This window comes from Mustela lutreola, chromosome 8 (genome assembly GCF_030435805.1).
Source record: "Mustela lutreola isolate mMusLut2 chromosome 8, mMusLut2.pri, whole genome shotgun sequence".
Classification (NCBI taxonomy): domain Eukaryota; kingdom Metazoa; phylum Chordata; class Mammalia; order Carnivora; family Mustelidae; genus Mustela; species Mustela lutreola.
Window position 1 is genome coordinate 81,122,359 of NC_081297.1, and position 15,310 is coordinate 81,137,668.

The 15,310-nt window shown below is 40.7% G+C and overlaps 1 protein-coding gene across 2 annotated transcripts in view; it reads right to left on the reverse strand.

Annotated features, from left to right (window-relative positions):
* BCAT1 (branched chain amino acid transaminase 1) overlaps window positions 1–13,762 on the reverse strand; it is a 110,964-nt gene extending 97,202 nt beyond the window's left edge. Inside the window, exon 1 of one of the 2 annotated variants that reach the window (XM_059185790.1) lies at window positions 13,508–13,762. In XM_059185790.1, the coding sequence (XP_059041773.1) occupies window positions 13,508–13,513 (6 nt within the window). In that variant the 5' untranslated portion in view covers window positions 13,514–13,762. The remainder of the gene's footprint in view (window positions 1–13,507) is intronic. The other variant, XM_059185788.1, reaches the window with a different exon arrangement.
* Window positions 13,763–15,310: the final 1,548 nt, after the last annotated feature.

The following is a 15,310-nucleotide window of genomic DNA, read 5'->3' on the forward strand; positions in this document are numbered from 1 at the left end:
TTTAATATCCATGTTTCTACCAATAGTCCATGACTTTTTAGATATTCTGTAAGATCCTCTGTACTTTCTCTACCATGGCCCTTACTTCCTTCTATGTGTTAGCAGCAGCACTTTCAATTTGCAATCCATTTCAAGGCAATCTAGGCCTTTTTATCCCCCCATCATGCTCCTCAAAGTTTTTCTGTTCTGTGCCCAATGGTCAATTCAAAACCTCATCCACATTTTTAGATACTGGTTATAGCAGCACCCCACTTTCAGGTACCAAAATCTGTATAAATTTCCTATTGTTGCGTAACAAATTACTGCAAATTTTGTGGCTTAAGAGAAATTTATTATCTTACAGTTTCAGAGGTCACAAGTTCTAGGTCAAGGTGTTAGCAGGGCTGCATTCCTTTGGGAAGATGTAGGGTGAGAATCTATTTCCCGGCTCTTTCCAGCCTCGAGAAGCCATAGAAGCCACTTCCTTTCCTTGGTTCATGGCCCCTTCCTCCTCCATCTTCAAAGCAAGCAGTGAAGCATATGCAAATCTAACTCCCCCTCTCTCTCCTCCCCACTCCACCCCACACACCCCTCTGCTTCTATTACCATATCTCCCTCTGACCATGACCATCCTGCTCCCTCTTGTAAAGACCCATTGTGATTACACTGGGCCCACCCAGATAATTAAGGATAACCTCCTCATCTCGAGACCTGTAACTTATTCACATCTGCAAAATCTCCTTTATAATGAGAAGTTTCTGGGGATTCGGACATGAACATCTTTGAGGGGCCATTCTGCAGCCTACCACACTCACCAACCATGTATAATGGGCCAGGAAGCAGAATGCATAGAGTTGAATGGTAGTAAAAAGCAATATGTTCCCTTCTTTCAAGAAATGTATGATCTAGAAGGAGAGTCAGACATCAATCCCAAAACCACAATGCTAATCATGCCAATGAGAATTGTAGATTGCAGTTAGTGCTCTGAAAGACTGGGAATCACACGGGGTCTTGAGGGTCTCTGAGGTAGCAACATTCAGTCTGAGGCTGGCAGAGCAATAAGATGCTAGCTAGATGAGGAGTAGGAGGAGAACCTTCTGAGTGGAGGCATTAGCAAGGGCAAAGGCCTCGAAGAGAAATTTGGGGGGATGACAGGAGGTTGCCACAACGGTAACAAGGTGAGGCTACAAAAAGAGAGGAGCTAAATTCCTCCGGGACTTCTAAAGCACAGCAGAAACCTTGAGTTTTATTCAAAGCATAAGGTAGGGGCTCAGGAATTCTTCCAAGCAGATGAGTGATGCCATTACTCCACTCTATGGAGAACAGATTAGGAGATGGGAGATGGAGGTGTGCAAGAAACATACTCAGTGAAGAGAAGACAGTGGCTCGCACTGGGCCCACGGCAGCTCAAATGGAGAGATTTGTAAAAATGTCAGATATATCTTGGACAAAAATAACCCACAGGACTTGTAATTTAGTGTGATTCAAAAGTCCAGGGTATGGCCATAGGTGGGGGTGGCATCTGGGGAATGTAGCAAGTTCAAGGAGATGAGAAATTAAAGTAGTTGTAAGAGAGAAGCAGGAACCAAGGCTAAAATCTTCAGTGAGCAACGGGGGCAAATCGACCAGGCTGTCTTTCAGTGATAGTTACAGGGAAGAGATCGGGTATCACAGACTGATGGTGTGAGTAGCAGAGAGAGGTTTTACAGGGGGAGCCTGACATGGAAACAGTATTGGGCACAGGAAAGGAGATTAGCACCCCTCTAATTCTGAGAGCAGAAGGTAGAGAAATTGAGCAACATCCACTAGAGGTTGGTAGGCAAGTGACCTTACCTAAGGCCAGGAGGAGCAGGATATATTTAGGGAAGGTGATTGCAACTAATATTGAGCTGCAAAGGGTATTATGGACAAATTTGGGTGGGAGGGTCCAGTGAGGCTTGAGTCAAGACAGAAAACAAAGAGCAACAAGAACGAGTGAAGGTGGATGTGGGCGCTGTGAAAAAGGCGTAACAGGACGCATGTCACTAGTGGCCAGGTTGCCAATGTTATGAGTTCCAACAGTTTGTTCCCTGGAGGGTGTTGGAGGATGTCCTCAGGGTTCTCTGTGTTTACCAGTGGTCTGGCAGGAGGCTGGACATATGTTTCCTCACATTCTTCTATGGTAAGTCAATCGTGGTTGAATCCACTTCCGGAAGGCTGGGGTTGGGTACAAGTGGAACGTGTATTGGCCTGAGAAGCGCTCCCTTCCTTGTCCATCTAGCCTTCTTGCGTGGTTCTGCTCAAACCTCCTCTCCATTGGACAGCCTTCCCTGATTCCTCTGACTCATCTTTGTTAAGCACGTTATGTACCTTTTGCAGACTTCTTTGTGGCAACCATTATTCTTTATTGCATTTGTTTTTATACATTTCTCTCCCTGCATAGTTATTTCTCAAGAGGAAACATAATGCTCGAATTATCTCCATTTGCCCATTAACCTAGTACAAAGACTAATAGCCTTAATAAGAGTTATGTAAGTATTTAATCAAATGAAACTCAAATCAATCATTGTTTGCTTGTCCCTATTACACAAATTTTAGGTTTGAAAAAGTTTGCATACTCTTGATATAACAGGTCCTGTAAAATCGGGTGTGCACGCTGTATTTAACCTGCCTTTTCAATAAAGCATTTTCAGTTAGTTAAAATTAAATACAAGTTTTGAAATTTTGTCAAGATATATATCCTTGGTCTTAACTGAATTATGCTGAATTACCCAGTATTTCTGAATTTCCCAAAATTTCAGATTTTCTTGAGAATGGCTTTTGAGTCAAGTTAAGTCCACTACAAGGCATTTCCATTTCTTTTTTTTTCATTTCTATTTTGAATATAATAAACTCATGTCAAAAATCAAATATGTAAACATGTACAGTGAAAAGTCTCAATGAGCTTTTCCTCTTGTATATATAGAGAGCCTGCTTATTCTTCTCTCCACTGATTTTTTTTTTTTAACCTCATTCTTTTTTACACCTGATCAATATGTGGTTGAGTTCTAATCTTTAGTTATTACAAACATTGCTGCAATAAATACTCTTGTTCATACATCATTTCACAATGTTTATAAGGAAATACAAGGCATTTCCAATTAAACTAAATATTAATAATGATGTTGAACCATTAAATCTATTTCATGCAGGCACATGAGGTAAGAAGCACTGGGTGTTATATGCAACTGATGAATCACTAAACTCCACCTCTGAAACGAATAATACACTCTATGTTAATTAGCTGAATGTAAATAAAATAAAATAAATTTTCCAGCAAACAGAGAAGAAAAGTATGATCTTACTTTTATTTATTTATTTATTTATTTATTTTGAGAGAGAAAGGGAGGAAGCACGCATGTAGTGGGGAAGGTAAGGGTAGAGGGAGAGGGAGAGAATCTTGGGCAGACTCTGTACTGAGCATGAAGCCCGAGTCTTGACCCACAACCTCAAGATCATGGCCCAAGCCGAAATCAAGAGTCAAACATTTAACCAACTGAGCCACACAGCACCCCTCATCTTACTTTTAAAATAATATAATGATCCATCATTTAGTAAAACATTTTTATTATATTTATCCCAAAGGATGTATCATCAAATTACTTTAAAAGTAAGATCATGTTTGTCCTCTGTGTTCACTGGAAAATGTTTCCTCAGTAGAAAAGACAGAATTCTTATTTTCCTTGTTATACCAAAATTAATTAAGGCTCTCAATTAAGCTAGTGAATCACATAAGTCCTAAAATATATCATATAAATATATTAACATATTAACCAAATATTTCAATCCTAAAGCAGTTTATACAGTTTAACTTAGCTTAAATAGATCATTTAAATAGATAGTTTAAGTAAAATTAAACTAATATAGGGTTGAAAAGGATATCAATTCTTTTTTAAAAATTTTTGCTGTTGGGGCTCCTGGGTGGCTCAGTGGGTTAAAGCCTCTCTGCCTTTGACTCGGGTCATGATCTCAGGGTCCTGGGATCGAGCCCCACATCGGGCTCTCTGCTCAGCGGGGAGCCTGCTTCCTCCTCTCTCTCTGCCTGCCTCTCTGTGTACTTGTGATCTCTGTCTGCCAAATAAATAAAAAAAATCTTTAAAAAAAATTTTTTTTTGCTCTTGTTCATATATGTTGTCAACTAAATAGATAAATAAGAAATAAATGTAAGATTATATATCAGTTACCATATGTAATAAATTTTACTTGAATTTAAGATACCAATTGTGTGATCCTATAGACAAAGAATGATCTCTAAGCTCTATTATTTCAAATATTAAATATTACAAATAATATTTTATTTATTTATTTATTTTTTATTTATCCCAGGACCCTGGGATCATGACCTGAGCTGAAGGCAGAGACTTAACCCACTGAGCCACCCAGGTGGCTACAAATAATGTTTTAAACATTAATTATTTTATTTATTTTAAAAAATAAGTGGGTTAGTAATAACTCATAATTTCATACTAAAAATTATCTTATATAATTAAGTTCATATGGTTGCAAATGACCCCTCAATCCCAGTTTCTATGTTGTCTTTTAACAGAAAGTGGTAGACTAATGGGTTACTGTAAATAATGTTCTCGGAACATTGATCAAGAGGAAAGAAGGAGCCTAGTTGACCCACACTGATGACGTTAATGTTAAGAGGCATGAAATTATTAACGCACATAAAACTCACTGACGCCCTTTATCTACATATTCACGGAATGAATGACATTCCTAACTAATGTTACTGAAAAGAAATGCCAGTTTAGTTAATAACATTGGACTTTATGGGGCACCTGGGTGGCTTAGTCAGTTGGGCGTCCAACTCTGTTTTGGCTCAGGTCATGATCTCAGGGTCATGAGATCAAGCCCAACATCAGGCTCTGCCCCTCCCTCCCCACCAGGTGCACTCACTCACTCTCTCTCTCTCTCAAATGCATAAATCTTTTTTAAAAAATGACGTTGTATCTTAAAACCAAGCAATGAAAGCATACATAATGTTATATGATATTTTTTTAAAAAGCATAAAGACTCGTGGCAAATGAGTCAGCAGAGCCAAGCATAAATGGTGGATGAGTATAACCAAAAGGAAAAAGAAATAAGTCAATTATCAGGAAACTTTACACAGCGAATACACTAGGCGGGAGAACTGTCCACAGAAGATTTGAAAAGTCCTGGTTGTCGAGGTATTTAAGTGGAATAGAATTGAAAGCTGGAAAAATAAACTTGAAAGAACAATCCTTCTTTGGCAGAAGTAAATGCTGAACATGACCTAATAGATTTTTTTCTTTCAAAATTCCAGTATTCAATGAACACTGCCTCTAAGTGCCTCTTTTGTTGGATTTGTTTGTCAGTGTATGCATTAATTAGATTGCTTAAGAACTGCATTGTTCGCAACAACAAAAAAGAACATGTTAAACAGTATTGGAATTGGTTAACCTTCCCAGACACATGACCCTGTTCTATATTCGAAGTCAGTTCCATGGGATATGACAGGGGAGTTTCCCATTACAAACTGCTGAAATATGAAAACTAGTGATTTAGCCGAGTGGCATTGCTGGGTTTATTTGTTAGGAATTTTGTGGTCTTCAGTTCGTACTGTTATTCATTTTCCCAGAAATATTTATAGTCTGTTTACACTGACAGTCTATTTGCAATCTACACAGTTTCACCACTGACATTCTGTAAAAAAGGAGTGGCAAAAGGCATTAAAACACGTAAATACTTACTATTCTCTATGTGTTTATAGACCTTATCTTTTGGGAGTCGGTTAAAGCTTGACTCCAAACAAACCCAGATATGGAAAGATGCAGCTGCTGTTTGAAAAGGAAGAGATAAAAAGCACAATTAATCTGACCTATGAAGCCAAGAAGTCATAGATGATTGAACTCAGCTACTACCTGTAAAGCAGCAACAATGGGGCAAGATTCAGGCCAGAGGAGAGGAAGGGTGAGTGCAGAGAGACTGCAGGGTGTGATCAGTGTATGTATGATATCAGATATCCTAACTTCAAAATGTGGCCCTACTCTTACCTTTTTACCTTCCATTCATGTTCATTTCCCTAGGAAAATGGTCACCGTTCTCAAAAAGTGCCTGGGGAGTGAGCCACATAGGGAGGGGCGCACCGGAGGGAACACACGGGGAGAGGCATAAATGGGGAGAGAGGGGTTAGGAAGGAATATGTGGAAATGTAAGAGCTCATTCTGAGCTACAGCAAATCCCCCATTATGAATAAAGGAGTGCACAGATGGCAAAGTGATGGGAGAACAGATTAGAAGCTAAATTCAGTAGACAATAGGCAAGTCATAGAGGTATTCTGAGAGAACAAATGACATAATTAAAAGAGTGCCATAGGAAAATTAGCTTGAGACCAGTTGAGAAGCCAGAAATAATTCAAGCAAGAAGTAACGAGAGCATAAATCAATCCATTAGCAATGGGAAAGAGAAAACATATAGATATAGAGAAAAGAGAATCCACAGGGTAGGATATCATTGAATGGGGGGAGATGAGAGAATAAGAAGTAAGAGATGGCTGACGCTGGGTCAAATATACACCCTTCCTACAATCAGCTTGTGGCTGCGGTGGGGTCACCTGGTAGGAACATGGACTTGTAGGCCTGCCCCTTTGACAGGCACTAACAGGGAATTATATCTAAGAAATAGGAAAACAAGGTACCCCAAACTATTAAACTCTACTAAAAAATTATGTATTAACCCTGTTTAACCAAACAACCATGCACACACTTCAAAACTAGATTGCGACCAAAGCTATTAGGATCCAGATTCTATAAGTCAAGTCCTATTCTATGAATACTATAGAGATCAAAATATGCCCCTTTGACATAAGGATTACCTTGAGCTAACAGCAATTGAGATCCAAGAGATGCAGAAAAAAAGCCTTCCTGGAGCTTCCCTTCTCTGACTAAAAGCAGATACTTCTGAGAAAATTTTACAGCATTAAGACAGAAAGTCAGCAGTGAGATGGACCTGCACAAACAATCCTGACTTCCTTGGATTCCCCCAAGGTATTCAACTGCCCCCAGTTTGATGCACTTGGAAGCCTAAAACCTATGCCCCTATCCATGTTACTTTTCTACAAGTTTATCATTCTTCATTAAGATGCTGTATAAGTGCAAGTCCTAACCACCCTTTGAGTTACTCATCACTGAATTTCTCTCATGTGCATGTATGCTACAGGAGCTCATAAACTTGTTCCTCTCTTGTTAATCTATCTTTTGTTAGTCTAATTTGCATGCCCCCAGGTACAGAACCTAAGAGGGTATTGGAAAAAATTTGTATTCCTTTCCTACATTATACACCTTAGATCTTTTATGAAATAAAACATAAGAAACTGATAGCTCACATGCCTCTAAAAAACAAGGAAACTGCCTTTCTGTTTGAGTCATAGGCAGATGATTATTTGGGGTTTTTCAGTATTCAAAGGATGGTGTTTATATGTATAAATAAAACACACACACACACAGACATATGTATATATACTCATACTTCACCTGACTACGGAGGCAAGAGCCAATAGGTCTCTAGTGCTCTAAATAACTAGATCATTTCAGTATTCTCCCTCAGTTTCCCATGCTATATGGACTCCACTGTCCTGGTTCAATAACAAATAACCGAGATTCAAAATTGTATGCCTATGTGCATTTGTATGTTTTGCTGGAGAGATTGTTTATACTTTTCATAAGATTTCCAACATGCTATCAGACCCAAGAGATCCTAGAAGCACTGGTAAAGTGGATAGCATGCTGGACTGGGACTCAAAATATCTAGTTTCTATTGTGCTCTGCTATTTGTGATTTTTTTTAAAAGACTGTATTTGTTTATTTGAGAGAGAGAGAGAGAGTGAGAGAGAGCATGAGAGGGGAAAAGGTCAGAGGGAGAAGCAGACTCCCCGCAGAGCCAGACATGGGACAGGGGACTCTATCCCAGGACTCCGGGATCACAACCTGAGCCAAAGGCAGGAGCCACCCAGGCACCCCTGCTCTTTGTGATCTTAAGCGATTCTAGTATTCTGATCTTTATTTTTCTTGTCTGTAAAATGAGGTTAATAATAGTTGCAATGCAAAACACAAATGTTCTGAGGTTACAATTCAATGTTATATAATTTCTATGGCATCTAGAAATATTAAGCATCATTATCTTACTTAAGCAAAGAAGTCCTTCTTCAAGTGTGGATGCATTTCTTCTATAAACGCTAGCACTAAGCTTGCAAGTAGACGTAACATTCATAGCGTTGAAAACCATGGAATCCCAGAGGGATGCATTATGCTTCCACCATAAATTCTATAGCTCCATTTTAACTCTACTTTTTATCTTCAAAGTTCAAATTGACATTTACTGTGATTTCAGATTCCTGAATTAATACCTAGTGCTAAAATCAAAACAATATAACTGTGAATCTGAATCAGCTACAATAAAATGTACTAGGCAAAATCATCCTTTACTGTAGTGGTGGTGAATGCTAACAGCTGCTCAACGATCACCCTGTGCAAATCCATCCTTGTCCTCATGCCCAAACTGTGTGGAGAGCTTTCTGGTCATGGAAGAGATATCTGTGGCATGTTTGGCCTAGAACATCCCAACAGGTGCTCCTTCTGTCTAGACTTATGGGGAGTCAGACAGAATTTGAATGTTCTAATTACATCCTAGGCTTCTTAGTGCTTCCTAAAACAAATAACCATCTACAGTTAAAATAGTAAAAGCATTTCTTGGATTAGGATAGACTATAAATGCAGTTGATCAAATTTTCAGATCTACCTATCAAAATAAAGATCTAATAAACTGGTTCTTTTCAGATGAACGACATGACAAGTGTTAAGGCAACTAGCTGGATTTCATAAGTATTTGGCAATTTTTCAATGACAAAGAATCATGTGTTTTCCAGTACTCCCTGGATTATTGCTTGTGGTACTAAAATTTCCTCTATTTTTTTTTTTTTTTTAAACTTGTCTTCCCTTTTCTCTCTCTTTGACTTTTTTCCTGTATTGTTGGGAAGCATGAATATCTTTTTAAGATTTTTTCTCTCCCAGTAATCACCAAACACAAGAAGTGTTTTTGCAAAATAGCTTCTCTCACAAAAAAAGCACAGCCAGTATGACAAGAGAAAAACATTTATGTGATGGGCTATGCTGTATTAATATGGTGATCTGATTTCTAAGTTATCTTTAAAATAAAAATGTTCAGGGTGCCTGGGTGGCTCAGCGGATTAAAGCCTCTGCCTTCCGCTCAGATCATGATCAATGGGTCCTGGGATGGAGCCCCCACCCACCCCTTGGCCTCTCTGCTCAGTAGGGAGCCTGCCTCCTCCTCTCTATCTGCCTCTCTGCCTATTTGTAATCTCTGTCTGTCAAATAAATAAATAAAATCTTAAATTAAAATAAAATAAAAATGCTCAATTTCTAGAGGTAATATTCTTCAGCTTGTGGATTTGAGAGGACTAATCAGAAGCCTAGGTCCAATCGGCACTTGAATCTGATGTTATAGATTCTGCTTTTGGCTCTGCATTCACCATTGCTGGGGTGAACCCGACCAGATTTTAGGATTAAAATGTTTGCAGATATTTGCAAAGTCATATTTGTAAATCAGAGCATCCCAAATGCTTCATTTTGAAACACTTAAAAACCTTGAGTTGTGCCTCACATTTATATCTCAGTTGATTTAAGCAAAATGCAAGGTCAGAGGCATTAGCGGAAAGGACACAGACATGCATTACTAAATGGGCTACAGAGGCTTGGAAAGCCCATCAGTGTTTAAAGCATTTGGACAACTGTTGAGGGAATAAAGTTACACACACACTGCCCACATTTACAACTGGAAAGTGAGCAGACCAGACAGATTCCTCCTGTGCTCAGCAAGAATTATAGTACTATACAGAAAGTAGACGATGCCTCAGATAATAATGTCTATCATAGAAGGTCCTAGATTCTCTCCATCATATGATAACCAAATCCGCTTAGGCAGAAGGATGAACATTCCACTGGGTTTTCCTAGGGTGGCACCTGTCATTTATAGGAATTGTGGTTGCCAAGCCTAAAGGAAAAAAAAGAAAGCTCTTAATTTCCATCTTCCTACACCCACTGAGAAGAGGTCATTTGAAGAAGCAGACAACATGAAACCTCAAAAGATATGACCAACCCAAACACTAAAGATGGGCAGTTTAGAAACAAGTTTTCATTGATGCACAGAAACTGTTACTCCCAAGCCCAGGCTTCTCAGGTTAATAACACTACTATCGAACTCTTCACTTCACTGGTTTGAATCTTAATATTAGAAATAAGAAGCTTAAGGGGAGTAGAATATGCCATGCCAAAAATATGCCTCTTTGGCATAATAATTATCTTGGACTGGTTATTTTTGAGAAGAGTCAGACACAGGGCAATCTCTGAAAACAAAGTGGAATTTGAAGGAAATCTACATTTGTAAAGGAAACGTCCACTTTTCGGGGAGACTCCCACTCCTGTACAGGGTATGTCTTCTCTGAAGAGAAGGATAACTAAATGTCAAAACACATCAATGGAGAAGGTACTGATATAAATCTGCAGCCATTCCTTACTTACTCAGCTTTGCCAAAACTTACAAGCCTGGCTCCCCCTCTCACCACACCTCCAACCTCTTTCCTTTGTCTTTAGCTGAAGTTGATATTTAAGATGGTAGCTTGGGCCATTTTGGGAAGTTACTTTTCCTAGATGTATATAGAAGGTACACATGTTATTAAATGTTTGTTCGTTTTTCTCCTGTTAGTCTGTGTTTTATTACAAGGGGGTCTCAGCCAAGAACCTAGAAGGGTAGAGGGAAAGTTACTGCTCATCCCCTATATAACTCAAAGTTTTGACCTGAAATAAGGAATAAAATCTAAAGTTATGAAAACAATTTGTGAAATTGTTGAACAATTTGTGAAATTTATGAAAACAATGCACCCTCACTGATTGAATACCTCCACCTGGTCTGACCCGCCCTTGTATTTGGGCTTTGTTACCTGGGACTGGTTTCCAGGACTAGTTTTTTTAAGTAAGTTCTCTGCAAGAGATGGCCTGGGGGGGGGGGGGGGCAGGGTCAGGATGGAGCTGCTCTGGCTAAACAGGCCCTTGCAACACAACTACTGAAGAAAACCACAACTTGTTTTTCATTCTTCGCATAAATCTCTATAATTATCAAATGACTATTTTCAAGTTTCATAAGGTTTTAAACCCGTTTCAAATCATGAGACCTTCTCAGGGTTCAATGAGCAGAAGAAATTATTGCATACAAATGGAAATTTTTCTTTCTTTCCTTTCTCTCCGTAGTTCTAAAATCAAATGAAATGGACTATTATGGAAACTCACTAAATGAAATATAAGTTCAAATTAAATTCTTGTCTTTTTTTCCCCTCCCTTTTTCCTTTTTTCTCAGCACCTGTTTCTACCAGTGCCCTTTTGTTATGTCTCCTGCACTAGCCCTGCATCCCTGAGCCTTGCCTGAGGGGCCACATCCTGTGTCTGAAAAGTAAACCCCTCTCCCTGCCAGGCCCCAGGTCCTGCCCTCTGCACACACACAAACAGCCTTCGCTACCCTCGCTGCCTGTCAAGCCCTCTCACTTCCTTCACTTAACTATACATCCTTGACAATGACTTCTCTTGTCTTTATCCCTTCAGAAATATGGCTCTTCATTCTCCACATGAATTTAGTCAATCGTAACATGTACTTACTATTCTTATACACATTCTATTCAATATATATGCTAATTTTCTTATTCAGTGGCCCATGCTTTATGTGTCCATCTTAAAATATATGCTCCCAGGGAAGGGAGCCATGTCTGGAAAATGTGCAAAGGACAGAGCCTATTTTGGTGCCAAGTGCAAATAACATCTAAAAAAATAATAATAGGTGAAAGGAAAGTAGAAAAGTGTTTGTCATAACAACAACGAACTTAAAGGAACGTCATGTACTTCTTAGATCATGCCTAGAAAACAATCTTTTCATTCCCAATCTCAGTGAAATATCAGAAAAGAGATATGAGACTACTTGAAGATATCTTCTCCTTCCTGTGTTAAAAGTACCTTGTTAAAAAAAAAAAAAAGTACCTTGTAAAAGGGGTTTTGGGACTCACATTAAGGCAGGCATGAATTTACAAAAATGCATAATCAACTACAACTCCACATAGCACAGGGAAACCTGGAAAAACAAGAGTGTTTATTCTCATAATTTTCTCTTTTTACTCACTACCCTATATGTGACCAGAGTGTATTCTTCAGTTGAAATTAGACAGGAATGAGCAGGGCAGAAGTAAAATATCTGACTGTGGAAGGAAAGGCTGCTAAATTTTTCACCACAGCACATTTGCATGATCTCATCTCAACACAAAACAGTGTTTCCATTCAGTTCCCCATTAATCTTAGCAGAAATTTTTGTTTGGTGAGAGAGGCACCATTTACATATTATTTCTTGTAAGTGGAATTGTGAATGGGGATGGATAGGAAAGTGCAGTTGAGAACGATTACTTCAATCTTTCTCCTTCAAAACCTGGAAACGTGGGTTTATTTCTCCTAAAAGTTCAGGTTGCATATCTCTTCCTCCCAAGACATTTTTATTCATTTATTTGAGAGAGAGAGAGAGAGAGAGCACCGGCGGGTTGAGGGCAAAGGGAGAAGCAGGCTCCCCGGTGAGCTGGGAGCCCCACACGGTCCTCCATCCCAGCATCTGGGGATCGGGACCTGAGCCGCCCAGGCGCCCCCTCCCAAGATAGTTAGATGGTAGGGCTCCCAGCTCATCCTTTACTTTCCTTTAAAAAAAAGGGGGAGGGGAGCGGGTCTTCAGTTTTTAATGTCATTGCAGTTTTCCAAGGTGTAGGAACAGGAAGACACCGGTGTTTTTCCTACACCCAAACAGTCAGAATAGGCAGCTAGGCTAATTACCCTTGATTAGCATAAGAATGAAAACCATTAGGGCTGCTCACTCAGTTTAATAAAAGAATGACCTTAGGCTAATATCATTTGTAGCTCGTAGAAGCTTGTATTTCCACAAGCAAAAGACAAGGCTTCTGCTTTTAATATAGCGATGAGGCAGCTTTCCTTCCCTTGTCCTACCCTCATCCCCTGGCTCTGCACCTCCCTCCTTCAGCACAGACACCCGCCAGGAAACCCCTCTTTGCCGCCACAAACACCCCAAGACCTCGTCCCCCGAACCCCCACCTCCTGTGCATCTTGCCCATTGAAAGAAGGGTCCTCTTCCTCTCCAAACTTCGAAACAGGTAGGGGAGGGAGCTGCGAGCCGCCTTTCATCTCCGCTCACCCCTGCCCCGGTGAAAAAGCCTGAGGAGGCACATCCTGTGAGCAAGTTTGAAAAGGAAAGAATGGAAGGTCCCGACCCGCGAGGACGGACAAAGAAGGTACGGAGCCGGTTTGCGCGGAAACACACCACGGGGGTCTTTCTTCCGTCCCCTTTCTGCCGACTGCGGGTCTCTGGGGACTCGCAGGCTCAGGGCACACACGCGTTTTTGTAAAACACAGCCCCAATCGGAAGCAGTTACCTTCATGGTTCCGTGGGCCGTGGGGACCGCTGCGACCGCGCGGAGGGCGAGCCGGCTGCGTCCTAGGCGCGGGCGGGGTGCGCCGGCGGGTGGAGCGCGCGGCGGCTGCGGCGGGAATGGATGCCCGGGGCAGCGCGCGGGGTGGCGGCGGCGACACGTGGCGGGCGGGACTGCAGCCGGGCCCTCCCGCGGCCGAGATCGCGGGCTCTCTCGCAGATTGCATCAGCAGGAAGAGTGAGGAGGCTGTGTTTCCCCCAGACCGCCCCCGGCCGGACGGCAGAGTCTCTCCCAGCGCGGGAGGCAGACCCAGCGCCGGCTCCAGCCTCCCTCACCGCCTGCTCCGGGGGTGCCCGCGTTTCCGACACGTCTGCACATGTTGCCCCTCGGTTACTGCCTGCGAGTGTCGGGATGCCGAGGAGAGCGAGGAAGCGATCCTGACTGCCACTCCCTGCTTAGCCGGCCGCCTGCCCGCCTCGCTTCCCGCTGCCCCCGGAGTAACTTTCCCGCACGTGCTGCTCGGCATTGTGCAGTGGATTCCCATCACCAAAAGCCAGAACATTTTAAACCTGCTTTCTAATGGAAAGAACATGTGTCTGGTTTTTAAATGTTTCCAGTCTTCCTTTCTCCCACTGTTTCACGTATACAGCCTATCCTCAGATGCCACCATCTGGCTCTGGAAAAAGAATCCTGAATCCTTTGAGTGTATAGAATTATTTCTGATTTGAACGTTGCCTGCGGGCCCAGTTGATCCTCTGTAGGATGCCTCCCCACTGCACGAGAGTTCCAGCACTGCTACTTTTCCATTCCAGGTTAGGCTCCCCGACGTTGCCAAAATACCGTCCTGGTTGATGGCTCACTCTGTCAATTTTCTGACTTTGCTAGGAAGTCCTTGCTGAGTCTCTCAAGCAAACCTGAACCTTTTGTCTACGCACTAGGCTTTATTCATAACTTTTATTAAAATCCATTTTCTTTTAAGTACTTGTTTGCACAGGTGATACTTAATAAGATTATGAGATTCTTGAAAACAGATCCCAATGTTGAACACAAATGGGGGGGGGGGGCAGCGCTAAGCAAATGTTGGTTAGGTGAATGAATGATTAAATCATTCATCTGATGTATTGATCTCATTACATTTCCAATGCTGGGCAAGATTCTAGGCATAAAGTAAGTGGTAAAAAAAAATGTTCTTAGGCACATTAAATTCATATTTTAGTGTGGGAAACAAAATAAACATTTATTCAGGTAGCAAAATGTCCATGCACGAATGAATAGATTTATACAATGAAATATTATTTAGCAATAAAAGAAATGAATTACTGATACATGCCAACATACATGCATTAACCTTGAAAACATTATATGAAATGAAATAAGACAGTCACAAATGACCACATATTGTATGATTCCATTCTTCTGAAATGTCTAGAATACAAAGATGCACAGAGACAGAAAAATGGTCATTGCCAGTCTAGGGAAAGGGGGTAATGAGGAGTGATTGCTACTGGGTACAGAGTTTCTTTTGAGGGTGATTAAAATGTTCTAAAATTAGATTGTGGTACTGGTTGCACAGCTCTGTGAACATACTAAAAACCAGTGTATAATACCTTTTAAATAGATGAATTGTATAATACATGAATTCTATCTCTGTAAAAATGTTATTTTTTAAAATCAAGTAGTAAGTAGTAAGTTTTATAAGAAAATAACACATGGTAAGGGAAAAGAGCATACATGATAGGGCAATAGACCTGAATGGATTAATATGTAAATTCTAGAGCATGCCTGTCAATGATTCCTAAGGATGCT